The sequence below is a fragment of the Xiphophorus maculatus genome, chromosome 7 (genome assembly GCF_002775205.1).
Source record: "Xiphophorus maculatus strain JP 163 A chromosome 7, X_maculatus-5.0-male, whole genome shotgun sequence".
Classification (NCBI taxonomy): Eukaryota; Metazoa; Chordata; class Actinopteri; order Cyprinodontiformes; family Poeciliidae; genus Xiphophorus; species Xiphophorus maculatus.
The window spans coordinates 10826445-10841168 of NC_036449.1; the positions used below are offsets into that span (position 1 = coordinate 10826445).

At 43.5% G+C, this 14724-nt stretch overlaps 1 protein-coding gene across 2 annotated transcripts in view; it reads left to right on the forward strand.

The window, feature by feature from the left end:
• Positions 1 to 14724, forward strand: part of LOC111609197 (cyclic AMP receptor-like protein A) — a 73593-nt gene that overhangs the window by 13477 nt on the left and 45392 nt on the right. Inside the window, exons 6-9 of one of the 2 annotated variants that reach the window (XM_023336221.1) lie at positions 698 to 785; positions 5353 to 5442; positions 5806 to 5844; positions 13443 to 13521. In XM_023336221.1, the coding sequence (XP_023191989.1) occupies positions 698 to 785; positions 5353 to 5442; positions 5806 to 5844; positions 13443 to 13521 (296 nt within the window). The remainder of the gene's footprint in view (positions 1 to 697; positions 786 to 5352; positions 5443 to 5805; positions 5845 to 13442; positions 13522 to 14724) is intronic. The other variant, XM_023336222.1, reaches the window with a different exon arrangement.

A 14724-nucleotide genomic window follows, 5' to 3' on the forward strand; every position in this document is an offset into this window, starting at 1 on the left:
AACTATATTTGATGTATATTTGCTTGATCATTTTGATGATGGCATTAGACAAAATGCAACTTTTATTGCTTGTTTCATAATTGGTGACTGAATTATGTTTTTATGATGTAAGGTGCTTTAAACCACCTTGTTGCTGAAATGTGGTATATAAATAAACTTGACTTGACTTGCATGTTGACTAAAAAGTTCAGATTTGTTCTAAATTGATCAGAGTGCCTTCTTGCATGCTTCTTGTGTCTTGTGCATTCCTTGTGGCAAACTGAATAATAATTTTTAAAAAAGCAATAAAATGTGTACGTGACTAAAAGGGTTATGGTATGAATAGTTCCCGCACGTTAAAATTGGCGTCAATCTGACTGAATGTTCCTCCTCCTCCGCTCATGTCCGCTCTGTCTCCCCGCCCGCTCCCATCCTCCTCTCTCCTGTTATCTCCTCCTGCGTTTCCACAGTTCATCATTATCTCTCCGTGAGCTCCCGCCTCTCATCCATCACCCAAAGCTACAGGTTTCCCTCATATTACTGCAGAATGGGCCTTCATTTATCAAAAGTGGAGCGCACGCATGCATGCCCACATGCATGCACACATGCTGTCACACACAGGCTTGTTTGTGTGTGTGTTGGGATGCACGTCCGCAGGTGCGCGGTGTGTGGCGGCGAGCTGGGCTGTAATTTGACCTTGGTGTTTTTCTCTCTGCAGACTGGAGTGCCTTGGCCTGGGTTTGCCTCATTACCCTGAACCTGTATCTCAACCTGGTCAGGGAAATAAGCACCAACAGATATGAGAAGTGAGTAATTTGGCCCGCTATCGCTTTAAGAGTACCTATTCAATTTTTTTAATGTTTTAAAGCTGATTTTAAAACTGGGAGAAAAACGTTCGACAGAAAAGCCATTAAAGACGAATTAAGTCACTGACCAGTTATTAATCGCTGAATGATTTCCATATCTGCTTTCCAGTGGCGCTTTCTTCGTCTCCCACTCTGCATGTATTTGTTTCCTGTTTTGTTTAAAGTGCGTCCTTCTTTATGTGTTTGTGTTTTGTGCATGTGTTTGGTCTGCATTAGCATGCGTCTCCCCACAGAGCTCAGATAGGCCCCTCCCCCTACCTCCGCCGCCTCCTCTTCTTCCTCTTTCAGCCAGCTGACACTCTAATTGAAATGGGAGTGAGTGTCAGCCGTTAAGTGTGTCTCGGTGTGTGTGTGTGGTGTGTGCCCAGCCGTCTTCACGCTTTTTGGCTCCGTGTTGTGGTCGCTCATACTCCCATGAGCTCTTTTCACAGCAAAGTGTGAATTTGCCTTTGTGTGGGGTGGTGTGTGTGTGTGTGTGTGTGTGTCTGTGTAATCTTCCCTCAATCTTCATACTTAGTGCCCAGCTCTGTTGGTAGAAGCACACATTTAAAAATGTATGAAAATTAAAGGCAGAAAAAACAAACCACCTTCATTACAAGTTTTTACTTTCAGCTGGGGTAAAAAGACACCTTATGTGCTTTAGAGTGGGTTCCCTACCACCACCACCCATGGGAGTTTTCCTGCATTGATTAGTAATAAGCCGGACAATATAATGGTGATATAACTCATGAGTAGATGGCTTTATGTGCGCCCTGGAAGGGCAAAGTAGGAGGCGAGAATCAGTTTGATTCAAAGCCACACATGTCCTATAACACTAGAGTGAGGACGGTGGGAGGAGATTTGTTTGTCCAGCCACAATGTGGAGGAGGAGGAGGGGGGGTGAAGGAAACTGAGGTTCAGATGAGTCAGAGACGAGGCGTCAGTGGAGCTGCTGTATGCTGACCGAACTTTGATAACAGGGTTCTGACACGGAGTCGAGAGTATGAAATATGATTCAGATCTGGAGTGTGGAAAAAATAAAGGATGGATGGATGGACTTTTATCCATCCATCCATCCCTTCCTCCATCCATCACTGACTACCAACCAACCAACCAACCATCCATCCATCCATCCATCCATCCATCCATCCATCCATCCATCCATCCATCCAACCAACCAAACAAAGTTGGTTGGATAGTTGGTCATTCCAATTCTGACCACTGCAGAAAAGATCGGTCTTGAGTTCATAGCAAACCTTTATATTCGCACTTCAAAAACATTCTTAAAATGGACTGGAAAAGCGTGGAATTATGGCAGGAATAATACATAAGAAGCCTGTGATAAGTTTATGTGTTTTGGCAGGTGGGGTTCAGCTTTGCATGCATGCGCAATTACCCCTCGGGCCTCTTTAACCCAACCTTCCCCCCGCGCTCTGGCTTTCACACCCACAGTATCGCTCGACTCAGTTGACGGCTCAGCGCGATGGTTTATGAATGAACAAATCGCCAGAGGAGACGGAGAACGGAGGCTTTATGATCTAAGAATGATTGAAGCGGATGCAAGAGCGGGTAGGGAGTTGGATCGTGTGTGCGAGGGTAGAGCTGTGTATGTGCCTCTAAAAAAGTAGGAATCCAGGGAAAGTGAGCGTGTGATGAGGGAAGAGAAAGATGGCTAAAGACGGAGGAGTGGGAGAGAAAAGGTGGTGCGAGGCGGTGGGAAATGAGATTGTGCCTTGTGAGGGCGGCGTGTGTGTGTGCGTGTGTAAAGCTTTGCGCAGTGCCGTCCTGCTGTGCCTCATTAAACCCATGTTGTGTGCAGCTTCGGACCTCGTCATCTCCTCCTCAAAGGCCCTGTGAGGTGTTCGTGAAGTTGGGTTGGGGCGAGGAAGTAGCTCTCGACAATGATTTCCTAACAACCACCCTTCTCTGCTCCCTCCCCCCACACCGAATTGCAGCCATGTGCTGGCGGTACAGATTTCCCCATTTTTATACATCACGTCGCCTCCCTGACTCTCTGTTTATTATTTCTTTTCTGTGTGCCTTTCTTTCTCCAAATGTTTCCCATTTCCTCCCACTGCTTCCCAGGCCCTCTCATGTTCGTTCCAAACACAACCTCCATCTGGATTCCCTCCCACCCACCGATGTGCTCTATTTAAACCCGCCGCCGTCACTTTTCCTCCTCCACCTGCCGAGCGCGCTGTGCGCTGTCAGTCAGAGGGAGGCGGAGGGCTTCGAGGGGCTCGCGGCTCGACCCTCTGACGTAGAGTGACAGAACGTGTGTGTCTGTTTGGCACACCACTCGAGGGGAATCGAAAGCGTGTCAGCCGTGTCACTACTGCTCGATTGACCGTACTCGGAGCAAGTCAGGGGAGGACTTCCACTCTATTGACCAGGCGACGCTGTACGCTCTATAAAGTATCGACTCCCAACACAGGCGCCCAAGTCACAGGGCCACACACCTTGTCTGTCTGACACACACACCCCCACACACACACGCCTACTTACACCGACAACTTGAAAGGCTGGTGCTATTGTATTTCAGTTATGAGTCTCTGCAGCCTCTTTAACCTTTTCCCTTAAAAATAGTAAAGAGCTAAAATCTTTTACATGATAGAGGCAGACTGGTTCTCACATTTTAAGATTTCTTATCTTGAACGTTTTTACATTCATGTTATATTACAGCCACAAACGTCTAAGTATTTTAATAGGACTTTATGTGATTGACCATGACAAAGCAGCTCATAATTGTGACCATAATTCGGTCTAAAAAGTGTGGAGTGCAAACTAGTATAACGAAGTCCAATATCGGTTTTGTCCTTCATCCAAGTACAAAAACAGTATAGCACGCGCTATACCTACCCAGAAAATGGCCGCCCAGCTTTACTGACTAGCCAGACAATTCAAAGAAGCCAAGAATCTCAGGACAACTTTGGAGGAGGTTGTGTATGAATCTGTTAATACGACAATTACAGTTTTATATTTCACAAATCTGACCTGTTATGGAACATCAAGAAGAAGGATATAACTGAAAAAGACAGAAAGATGTATGAGAAGTGCTCTAGTCAGATTCATAATAAACTTCTTGACCTTCAAACAAAGCACAAGGTGTGGCAAAAAACTGACTTTGCACATCACCCTGAACACATCGTCTTCACAGGGAAATATGGTGGTGGCAGCAATACACTTTTAAGAGTTGAGTGGGAGATGGATGAAGCTTAATACATGACGATCCTTTCAGAAAAGCTGTTAGAGGTGGAAGTTCACCTTTTGGCTGAACAGTTACCCTAAAATTGTAGCCTAAACTTCAGTGGACTGGTTTAGATCAGAGCATGTTCCTGTTTTGACCTAAACATTAGCCTGGCCATTGCCTTACTACGCAATTCTGCTCAATTATCAACTTCCATCAGTGCGCCGTCAGATTTCTCCCAATTGGGAGAATTTCAGTAGGACCAATTGGCGAACAGAAAGAAGACTTGTGAACAGTGACTTTGATTTTCTGCGCTATTTTTGAATTAGAGTCTGCTAGTCAGGGGTATAGATTGGCAATGAAAGCAGAGGTAGTGAACAAATGTTGAGCTATTAAAGTCAGACCAAGAGGAATGCTTAAGACATCTTGTTGCTGTCAAAGATGTTGTTCGGCTCAGCACTTCTCTCTTTGTGGTGGAGGGGGGTTGTTTACAGCGCATGCAATTTCTGGTAAGCTTCATAGCAAAGCGGGCACTTTGCATGCGTCATGGTCAAACATTAGGGATCCAGTTGTTTAAAACTTCAACAGAGTCCACGCCTCCAGCAAGCAATCGTTTCTTAATAGCTGAGTGTTTAATCTCTCAGGCGAACAAGGCGCTATTTTTTAGCCAGGCTACCTAAGTATACATTGGACCTAAATGTAATTAAGACTCTGTAGAAAGACTTGAAAGTGATATTCAGAGATTCTTTCCAACTAACAAGACTGAGCTGTAGCTATTTTGTGAAGAACGGGCAAAAATGTCTGCCTCAAGCTGTGCAGCTGTGGATGCACGTATTCCAAAGTATAGGCTCACATTCGTGCCAAATCTATAAAGAAATGCCATGCATGAGTTTTCCGTTTTCCTCAACTTCGTAATTGCACACTATGTCTTCTCGGTCTATCATTGGAATACCCAATGAAATACACTGAAGTTGGTGATTGCCAAATGAAAATAATGTGAAACATTTTGAAGAGTGTGAATACTTTTGCAAGGGACTATACATCACCAAGACTTGCTGAGTGAGAACACACCCTGTTTGCCTCTTTCATCCAAAGATATCCTCTGAAAATCATCTTGTCCCCAACAGTTAGGCTAATTATAGTTTATATCAGTGTGAGTAATTGGCTGTCTGGCTGTATAGATGCTGGTTGGCATGTGAAAAATGACCCTGATGGCAATGCCAACAGAAGGGATGAACTAAAGAACAAAAACACTGATTTGTACTCGGACTGTATTTTCCTGAGGTTATTATTTTGGACGAAACTGCTTTTGTAACAAGTTAAATGTCTGATTTTTGTCAGGTTTTACCATCTGATGGCGTGGGGGGTACCTCTGGTCATGGCCTCTTTGCCGCTGCTGAAAGGTTACTACGGCCTCGCAGGAGCCTGGTGGTGAGTTTCCTCCTTTTGCTAAGGCCCTTGTCCTATCTTTGGATTCCCTTAAGTAGGAGTTTAAAAAAAATTGCCAATTATCGACGCATCTGATGATAGTCAGCTATCTGCTGGAAGGTTGTGAGAGGGGAAGAAAGTGGGAAGAGGCCAAGGTGAGGAGGCGGCGGAATGAGAATTGGGACAGAGCCGTATAATCTCCGGGCTCGGCTCTCTCTTTCCACTCTCCGCTTATTAATAGCTGCAGCTGCACGGCTTTTTCCTCTCCGCAGTCACACAAGTCTCCCCTTCCGCTCTCCCCGCAGCCCACTCATCGCTCTCCCCTCTCTGTTTCTCTCTCTCTCTCTCTCTCTCTCTTCTCCCCAGCTGGATCACAGACGATCACGTAGCCTGGAGATTTGGGATGTAAGTAGACCCTTTCAGCGCTGCCATCAAAGCTTTTCCCCCCAAAGCTGTAACGGGGGTGGGGGTGAGACTGGGAGGAGCAGGGGGAAGAGAAGGGCTGTCTCTGCAGGGAAATGTGAAGGGTTACATGTCAGGGGAGCCCACCCCCGACTCCTTGAAGTACGTGTGTCTCCCTCCGCTCCGTCCGATTTAGTGGGAGCCGCTACGTTGTGGTTTTAACTGTTTAGGACGGCTATGACGGATTACGCCTGTCTGCTGCTTCTGCAGCTGGTCCTAAGCCTGCGAGTGCCCTGCCAATCCCCGCGGTGCGCGTACTTAAACACACATCCGCGCACGTGCGCACGGCTCCCCTCTACGAGCCAAGGTAATCGCATTGCTGCTTGCAGCATCAGCAGGGAATCAATCTTTTAAAACAAATAAGAACACATACACACACACACACAGGCAGGCAAACGGAGAACAACACACAGCTATCAGGCGTGCTAAAGCGAGCTCGTGTCTCTTTTATCAGCGCTCCTCTCTGCTCCCCGGCTCTGTCTGGTTTTTCCGCGCTGTTGTGGCCCAGGGGGACGCGGCACTCGGAGGATCAGGGAATCTTCATTAGCTCTAATTACATCAAACCAGACGGGAGATTAGAGGCCAAGGCAGCACCCGTCAAGAAGACTGGGGGCGGGGGGAAACACACACAGCCTGCCAGCAGCATGTGGGAGGGCAAAGTGTGCAGTGTTAAAGGTGAAAAATGAAATAGGTGGGAGGGATGGCATACGGGATACAGTCAGTGAGACAGGGAATTACTCAGTACGAGAGGAGGAACGTGCGGATGCGGAGCAGGACAGGAGGGAGAGCGAGAGAAATAGATTGTCCTCGTTTCTGCCCCCCCCATACCCCGCCTCGTACCCCCTGTACCCCCCTTGCTTCGTAGTGTGTCTTCATCAGAGCTCAGCGAAGCGCGCAGACAGAACAGAGGAGACAGGGGAACTTTGGAGGAGGAGGGTGTGAAAGGGGATGAAAAAGGAAGGTGAATAAAAAGCAGAGGACAGTTTGGTGTGTGTGTGTCTGTATATATGCATGGGTGTGTGTGTGAGAGATGGAGGTGCAGAGTTTCAGGGGCTGAGTCAGCAAATGGAAGCGCCGGAGCTTAGCTGAGTCACCGCTCTTAAGAAGTCCCTAGTTGGTGTGTGTCATCGGTGCCACTGACATACAGCTGTGAAAATGACATTCACAAATGAATCAGTTGGACTTTTTAAAAGAAAAACTCTTTACTATATTGCTGTGGAAATGGAAACATTGCCATTTCAGTAAATACTTCAGCCCAGATTGGGACATATTAAGCATGTTGTGATGTTGAGACTTCAGCTTTAAATGAACTTCCTTCAACGCCTTAAGGTGTGTTCAAGAGATTTACACTACACACTTTAACTTTTGTGTTTCCAAACATAGGCACTCAATTACTACAAGACATTCCAAAGGTTGACATGTTGCATTATGTTACAATCACAAACTTTGTGGGCACACATACACACCTATCTTACCAACAGGGGACTGTCAGCCTAATCTGCCAAGAGGGGACTTCTGTTTCTAGTTTGTTGAAAAAGCAAAAACCCGATATAAAATGTACTTTACAGCTGTTACCATAATATAACTGAAGATTTGACTTTTAATCATTTTTAAAGAAATTACCAAGAGGGGATCTGGATCTCTGACCAAATTTTACATATCAATTAGTTCTATTACATACTGCAATAGAACTGTCTGTACCCATTTTTTGACCTAAAGAGTATTTGCTTACTACAATGAATTACTTCAACTCTTCCAAGAAATTGATGACTTAACTTGAGTGATATTATTTAATCAATTGTTTTCAATACAAATATTACCCAAAAAGTGAAACTATGGCCACATTTATTGGGATTTTATGTGATAGACGATCACAAAATATTGCATTAAGTCATTTCGAGTATGTGTTTGTTTGTTTTTTTGCATATGTAGAGTTCGAAATGTTTCCTCTTTATGTGCAAAGTTTAAAAGTCAGTCACATTGAATGGTGAAACTATGAGTACATCACTTTTTAACCTCTGCTGCAGATTTTCAATCAGATGAGGCCTAGACTTTGACTGGGCTGTTCCAACACATGAATCTGATCTAAACCTTTCCGTTGTAGTTCTGGTTCTATGTTTTGAGTGTGAACCTCCTGCCCATACTCAAATTTTATACAACCTTTAACAAGTTTTCTTCCAGGATTTTCCAGTGTTTAGCTACGGTGTTTAGTTCTCTGACCTTTCCTGTATCTGCCAAAAAACAGTATCCTCACAGCATAATGTCACCACCACCATGCTTCACCAAGGGAATGGTGTGTTCAGGGTAATGTACGTTGTTAATTTTGTTTTCCACCATCCATAGGGTTTAAGGCTTTATTTCAACAATAGTTTTCTTCTTTCCACTGATTTAGTTATTAAGTGATTTGTGATGTCAGTTGTACACACTGGACTTTTTTAGGGGTGTTGGAATAAAGATGTCTGAATTAAATTTATTTTGCACTCGACAACTATATGCGACTTTCTGTTGCTCTAAAAGATAAAGTCCCAATAAGTTACATTGAACTTTGTGGTTGCAACATGTGGAAAAGTTCAAGTGGTGTGAATACATTTGCAAGAAACTATACAACACTGCATCCAATAAGGCACAGCGTTCACTTTACAAACCCTGCCTTTGTTTTCCTTCTTTCCAGCTGTGCTTTCAAGTCTAAGTGGATGAACCAGTGCAGCAAATAATCTAATATTTCAGCAAAACGTTTCACATGCAGATACAAGACGCTAACTTGGCACACTTGTTCCCAGGTGCTTGTTTATTGAAGAAAAAAAAAGATTGTTCTTCTGATCACATAAAAATTAAATTAACATTAAGCCACTAAGCATATAAAAAATTAGTAGAGGCTAACACATACAGTAGAACAATTAGCGGAAGTTAACGCTAACCATTAAGATGACTTTCTCCGAGTCTGCCGCACATCTTCATCTCCATCCAATTGTCAACTGGTGTGAGACTTTCAGACCGTCTCAGTTTCAGCATCTGATTTTGCTACGTTTTATTATTTTAAGGTTGCATGACTACGATGACTAAAGTAAAAAATAAATGTGACATAAAGTTCACCCAAGTCTTCAAAATGGGTAAAGTTTTATGACAATAATTGGATGGCGGCCATCTTGAAAAATGGCAGTCATCCTGAAATTCAAGTGGCTAGTGAGAAATATGAAAAATATATGAGGTGAGGGGTGAGCATGCAAATTGTTATGCTTGTATCCACAGTTTATTTTATTTTTTTACAGTAATATGCTGCGTTAAACAGGAAAGCCAAAGTCTTGATGGCTGCAGTTAAGCCTCCTCTATACTGAACCTCTCAGTTGGGCCTTATTCTTCTCTTAAAAGCAGCACTGGGAGACGAGAGATAGTATCTGTTCTTATTGATTATGATCTTCTGACATGCTCATGCCATCCACAGCACCTCTCTGGTCATCTGTATTTCATGCATGCTCCCGTTGTCGATCCGTGAGGATCAGCATCTTTCTGCTGCTGCTTTGATTCCCACCTTCACCCTGTTTTTAATCACCAAGAATCGCTCTCTCTCTCTCTCTTTTCTTCCTTTCCGATCGCGAGCCACAATCCACCGCCTATTCCTCCACCTTTATGTCCTCACCTCTATTCATGTCCTCACTTTTATCATCTGCGGCCCACTCCGCGCTTCTGTTTCGTTCCCCCTCTCTGTCTCCCTCTTGCTCTCTTCGGGTAGTGCTCAGCTGTAGAGCACAGCGGACTCTAATGGCAGATCATTATCATGCTAATTAGAGCACTTTGTAGCTGCCGCCCGTCATTCTCTCCTCCTCACAGCCCCCTACACTATCGTTAAAAAGGCCACCCCCCCTTCCCCCTCCCCTCATATCCCCTCTCCGCCAATCCACCCGCCTCCCCACCTCATCCCCCCCTGAGCTCGTCTTTCCATCATTAACGGGACGGGCGCTGGCGTAATTGGACGCTGTTTATTCCAGCAAGCAGGTTATTAAATCACACAGAGGTGACGCTCGCGCAGGTCTCCCCTCCTTGAAATGCTTTTATCATCGTCCCATGGCTGTGATCAGCCGGCGTGGATGCGTGCATGCCGCAGAGGTCCAACAATTTTTTGGGGGGAGAAAATTCATACTTGTCCAGACTCAAATTTCCTCTCTTCTCAGTCCTTTACACCCGTTCTCAAATAGACAATTTACTGTCACTATGAATAAATAGGGAACCTGGAAACAACACAGGCAACAACGAAGGAAGGAATGTCACAATAATAGAAGTAAGGAAGGACACAATGAAGGGAGAAGGGAAGGAAAAAAGGGTCAAATGAAAGAAGGAATGTCTTCATAAAGGAAGGAAGGACACACTTAATGAATAAAGGGAAAGTCTCAAGGGAGGGAGGACACAATCTAGTATGGGAGGAAGGGAGGATGGACAGACAAAATGGTGGAAAGGACCATCTCAAGGATTGAAGGAAAGGAGAGGGAAATGAGGGGGAAAAAAGCAAAGGAAGGACACAAGGAAGAGGAAAAGCAGGACACAGTGAAAGAATGGAGGAAGTGTTTGACAAAATGAAAGAAGGGTCTTTGGAGGAGGACACAAAGACGGAAGTAAGAAAGGATACATGAATGACACAAGCATGAAAGGACAGAGCAAACACAAGGACCGAAGGAAATTGTGAAGGACACATTTATTAATAGGGTGTAGAAAGAGACATGTGTTTTCACGCCTACAGCCACACACCAAAGTTTTTAAGGCAGGGCGTATTCCTCGGGATGCTTACGTTCTCTGTTAGATCAGAATGCACAGACATGTAAAACATAGGTTCCCCCTCTTCATGCCACCGTCCCAGATTCTCCTTTTAGAGAAAAGTTTAGGTCGATTGTGCTCAGTGTGTTTCTTCCCATCCTCAGGCATGGGACTCAAGCATGGGCAAGCCTAAATTAGGTCAAGGACCCAGTATTTGCCTTCTGAAAGACTTCTAAAAGATGCTGTGTGGAGGATTCATGCCAAGGACTTTCCTGGCACAGGAATCTACATTTAATCCCAATCCATTTTCCTTTGAAAAAGTCTGGCCACACATTTATAGGTCACAGACAAATTCAGTCTTCCTCTTTGTTTTAAATGTCACTTCAACATTTTTCTCCTTTTATAACTTCCAGTAGCCGTCCTCCGCTCTACCTTGTATCTTTAAAAGATAGACTTTTCCAGTGCCAAATTCTCAGAAGGTGCCGAGCGGCGCGGTCGTGACTGACTCTGAGTTACTGTGGCGACCAGGAACCTGTCTATCAAAGCAAGACAAAGACCTGTTTGGTGAATACAGGGAGAGGCTGAAACTCCTCGCGGCTTACATCACCTCCCAGGAGGTTGCACAACACAAGACTGCCACTCCAACAAAGCCAGCCTCTCATTTCCTTTGCTCGCCTCATTCCCTTTCATCCACTCACAAAATACCTGACATATTATGCACCCACGCCTCCTCTGATTGGCAAACCTCACTCCCTTAGGAAGGTAGTGTATTTCCAATATTGTCATTCTGCTGGCTTAATCTTTTATTCTACCTCTCAACGGTCTGTAACTATGCACTGTGACATCTAGAGGTGCTTAGTCAGGGCTTTTCCGACTGTCAATTTACATGCTGTGCGTCCTCCTTGTAGCATTTATTTCACATGTGGCGGTGTAGTGTTAGCCCTCAACACTCGTCTCAGAGAATCGTCCAAGGGTCTTTTAGGGCTTGACCTGAAGACGCTTGTCCGGTGGACTCAGTTTTATTGCAACTTTTGTTAAATTTTTAGCTGGTGTGGTTTTTTCACAGAGAGTTGTCAAACTAACCAAACCCTTCGAAAAACCTGCCCCCCCCACCCCCCATCCCCCATAGTGCAGTGATGGCGCTGCACTATGAACCACTGAAGGAAACAAGTTGAAAACCTCAGAAGAAGACATGAGCACAACTTTGTCCTTTACAAGACATAAACAGAGTGGCAACAGATTTCAGTGGTTGTGGGATTTCTCTTTCTTTTATTGGCTAAAGACTACGAGCCATTTCTCCCACTAGTGTTAGATTTGCGTGTTTGTTTTAGTTGCATTTACCAAGAATGCCATGCGCAGTGGTACAGCTGGCACAGGGCTAAGTGCTTTTGGAGGACTCTCCGGTCCACTTGGTGTTCACATGTGCATTCGAACCGCACCAGAGTTCACGTCAACCAAACTGAGACCTAGGTTTTTAGGCAGACCAGAGTTCACTGCTTTGGTACGCCTCAGAAATTGATTGCACATTCACACTTCCCCAAATGAACCTGACTGTCAAGGCAAATGAACTAGAGCAGGGGTGCCCAAAGTTGGTCCTCGAGGGCCGGCATCCTGCAGGTTTTAGTTCTCTCCCTGATGGTACCAACAACCTTTTCAGCATGTGAATGTTCTTCTTAGGCCTTCTAACGAGCAATCATTTGATCCAGGTGCATTAAACCAGGGAGAGAACTAAAACATGCAGGATGCCGGCTCTCCAGGGCCAACTTTGGGCACCCCTGAACTAGAGTTTGATTAAAGCCGACTAAACAGGGCTGGTGTGAATGCACCTTTAGACTGCAGTTCCTGAAAAAATTCTTCCACAAAATTATGTGTTTTTTATTGGGATTATATATGACAGACCAGCTCAAGATAGTACATAATTGTTTTTTCTCATCTGACCAGACAACCTTCTTTCACGTCTTTGCTGCCACCCCCCCCTCCCGTAGTTAATGCTTTTGCAAGGAACTATGCATTTCTCAACAAACAATTATGTAGTTAACTGGCTGCACTGCTGCTGTGAGTAGAAACTGAATACATTTCAGCTTCTTTTTACTCTGTTTTGGTCATGATAAACTTCTAACAAAGATACATTTTCTTCTAACCCCACATACCTCGCTACGTTCAGCACAAAAGCTTTTCTCTGTTGTTTGGTGTTGGAAAAAGTGGTTTTCCTGCAGGGTTTCAGACCTTTTCGCTGAAAACAGCTGCCTGCTTGCAGCAGCGAAAGTGGTAAAAAGACATGCTGACCAGACATCTATAAAATGAGGTTACTGTTAGGGGGGCGACTGTGGCTCAGTGGTGAAGAGTAGTTGTTGGTTTGATTCCAGCTTCCTCCTTTACTATGTGCCCTCGGGCAAGGCACTCCAAATTGTGTAACTCTGTGAATGTGGCTGCAGTGCGAAACGCTTTGAGTGGTTAGCATGACTGTAAAAGTTCTAGAACCATTCAGTTACTGTGGAAAAAATGTAGCAGAGAGTATCAGTTTCAAGTTGAAAACAGAAGTGAAACTTTTGACCAATACTTGAACCCAAAACCCATCCAAGAAAGACCATTTCAAATTATATTCCTGCTAAAAAGCATCTTATTATTATCCAAAGTAACATTTCATTATCAGATGCCTGTTCTGTCTTAAAATGATGTTCCTTGAAGTCTTTAAGGAGGCCAAGTAAACTAAATCACAAATAACACAGCATCAGATGTGTTCTGGTTCCCTTTGCACATTTTGTTTTTCATCGTTTCGTGTCTCTGCTTTGCAGATGGTACATGCCTCTCTTCAGCCTCATCTTCCTCATGATCTGCTGCTATGCCAGAATCATCTGTGTGGCCAATAAAAGAGTAAGTGATCAGCATGTTTCCCCACATAACGCAGTAGAAACAGAGTCCAATCAATTTGATTCTGAACTTTGGGAAATAAATCAGAAATTTAGTTGTATTTGTGTTTTAGTTTTCTTTTTGTCATGACTTTTAACCCTGATGTTCCTGCAATGGTGTCGACAAGGTGACAAACTGGATCTCCTACATCTGATGGAGACAAAAATAGCTCGGGTTGGAAACAAATCAGCACTTTAAACACAGTATCTTGTCTGAGCTGCTTTATTTGGAGGTAAAAGTGTCAGTCAGAGATGCACCCAGCAGTCAAAGATAATTAGACTCACCTAATTAATTTAGATGAAGCAGAAATGCAATCATAATTTACTTGTATTTACTTATAATTTCCTTGTTTTTTTTTTCTTATCTGTAAATACATTTGAACAGAAGACAATCAGGGAGTGGTTAGTTTAGGTCAGGAGTCTGCAAGCTGTGACTCTTTAGTCCCCCCACAGGTCTTGGTAAGAAGTTTGGTAGAAATTATACAGATATTAGGATCATTTTTATCTAAAAAAAAAAAAGGTAAAAGGAAAGGTTAGTTCATGCAGTTCCTGTGTTTGAAGAACTGCATAGAAATAATGTTATTTCTATATACATTTGAACTTTAATAGGTTTTTTTTTCATAAGATCCAGTAGATTTTGCTGGTATGTATAAACTTGATTTAATTAGAATGAAGGGAATTTTTATTTTGGTATTGTGAATGTTTCTCATCCTTGAACAAGGTTGTACTTTAAAATTGCTCAATATTTATCTGCAAGGTGTTGTGTGCTTCATGGATTAAATATGAAATTCGTTTTGGCCCAGAACAAATTCAATAATTCTTCTGTGCTTCACAATGTGTTCATAATCATTTAACCTTTTTTACATGTTTGTTATAAGACAAAAAAACATTTTAATTGGAATTTATATCAATCAGCAGCACAAAGTGGCACATAATTGCGAAAAGGAAGGAAACTGATACATGGTTGTTGCATTTTTCTTTACAAATAAAAGTCTGAAAAGTGTGGCACCCATTTATCCAATGCAACCTATCACCTTCAACGTTCACCTAATTGGTAAATAGAGCCCAAGGACTTTATGATATAAAGAAACATGTGATTGTTATAATATTGCTAAATAATGTGACTACAAGATTACAATTAATGAACATTTTCTTGATCCTTTTTGAT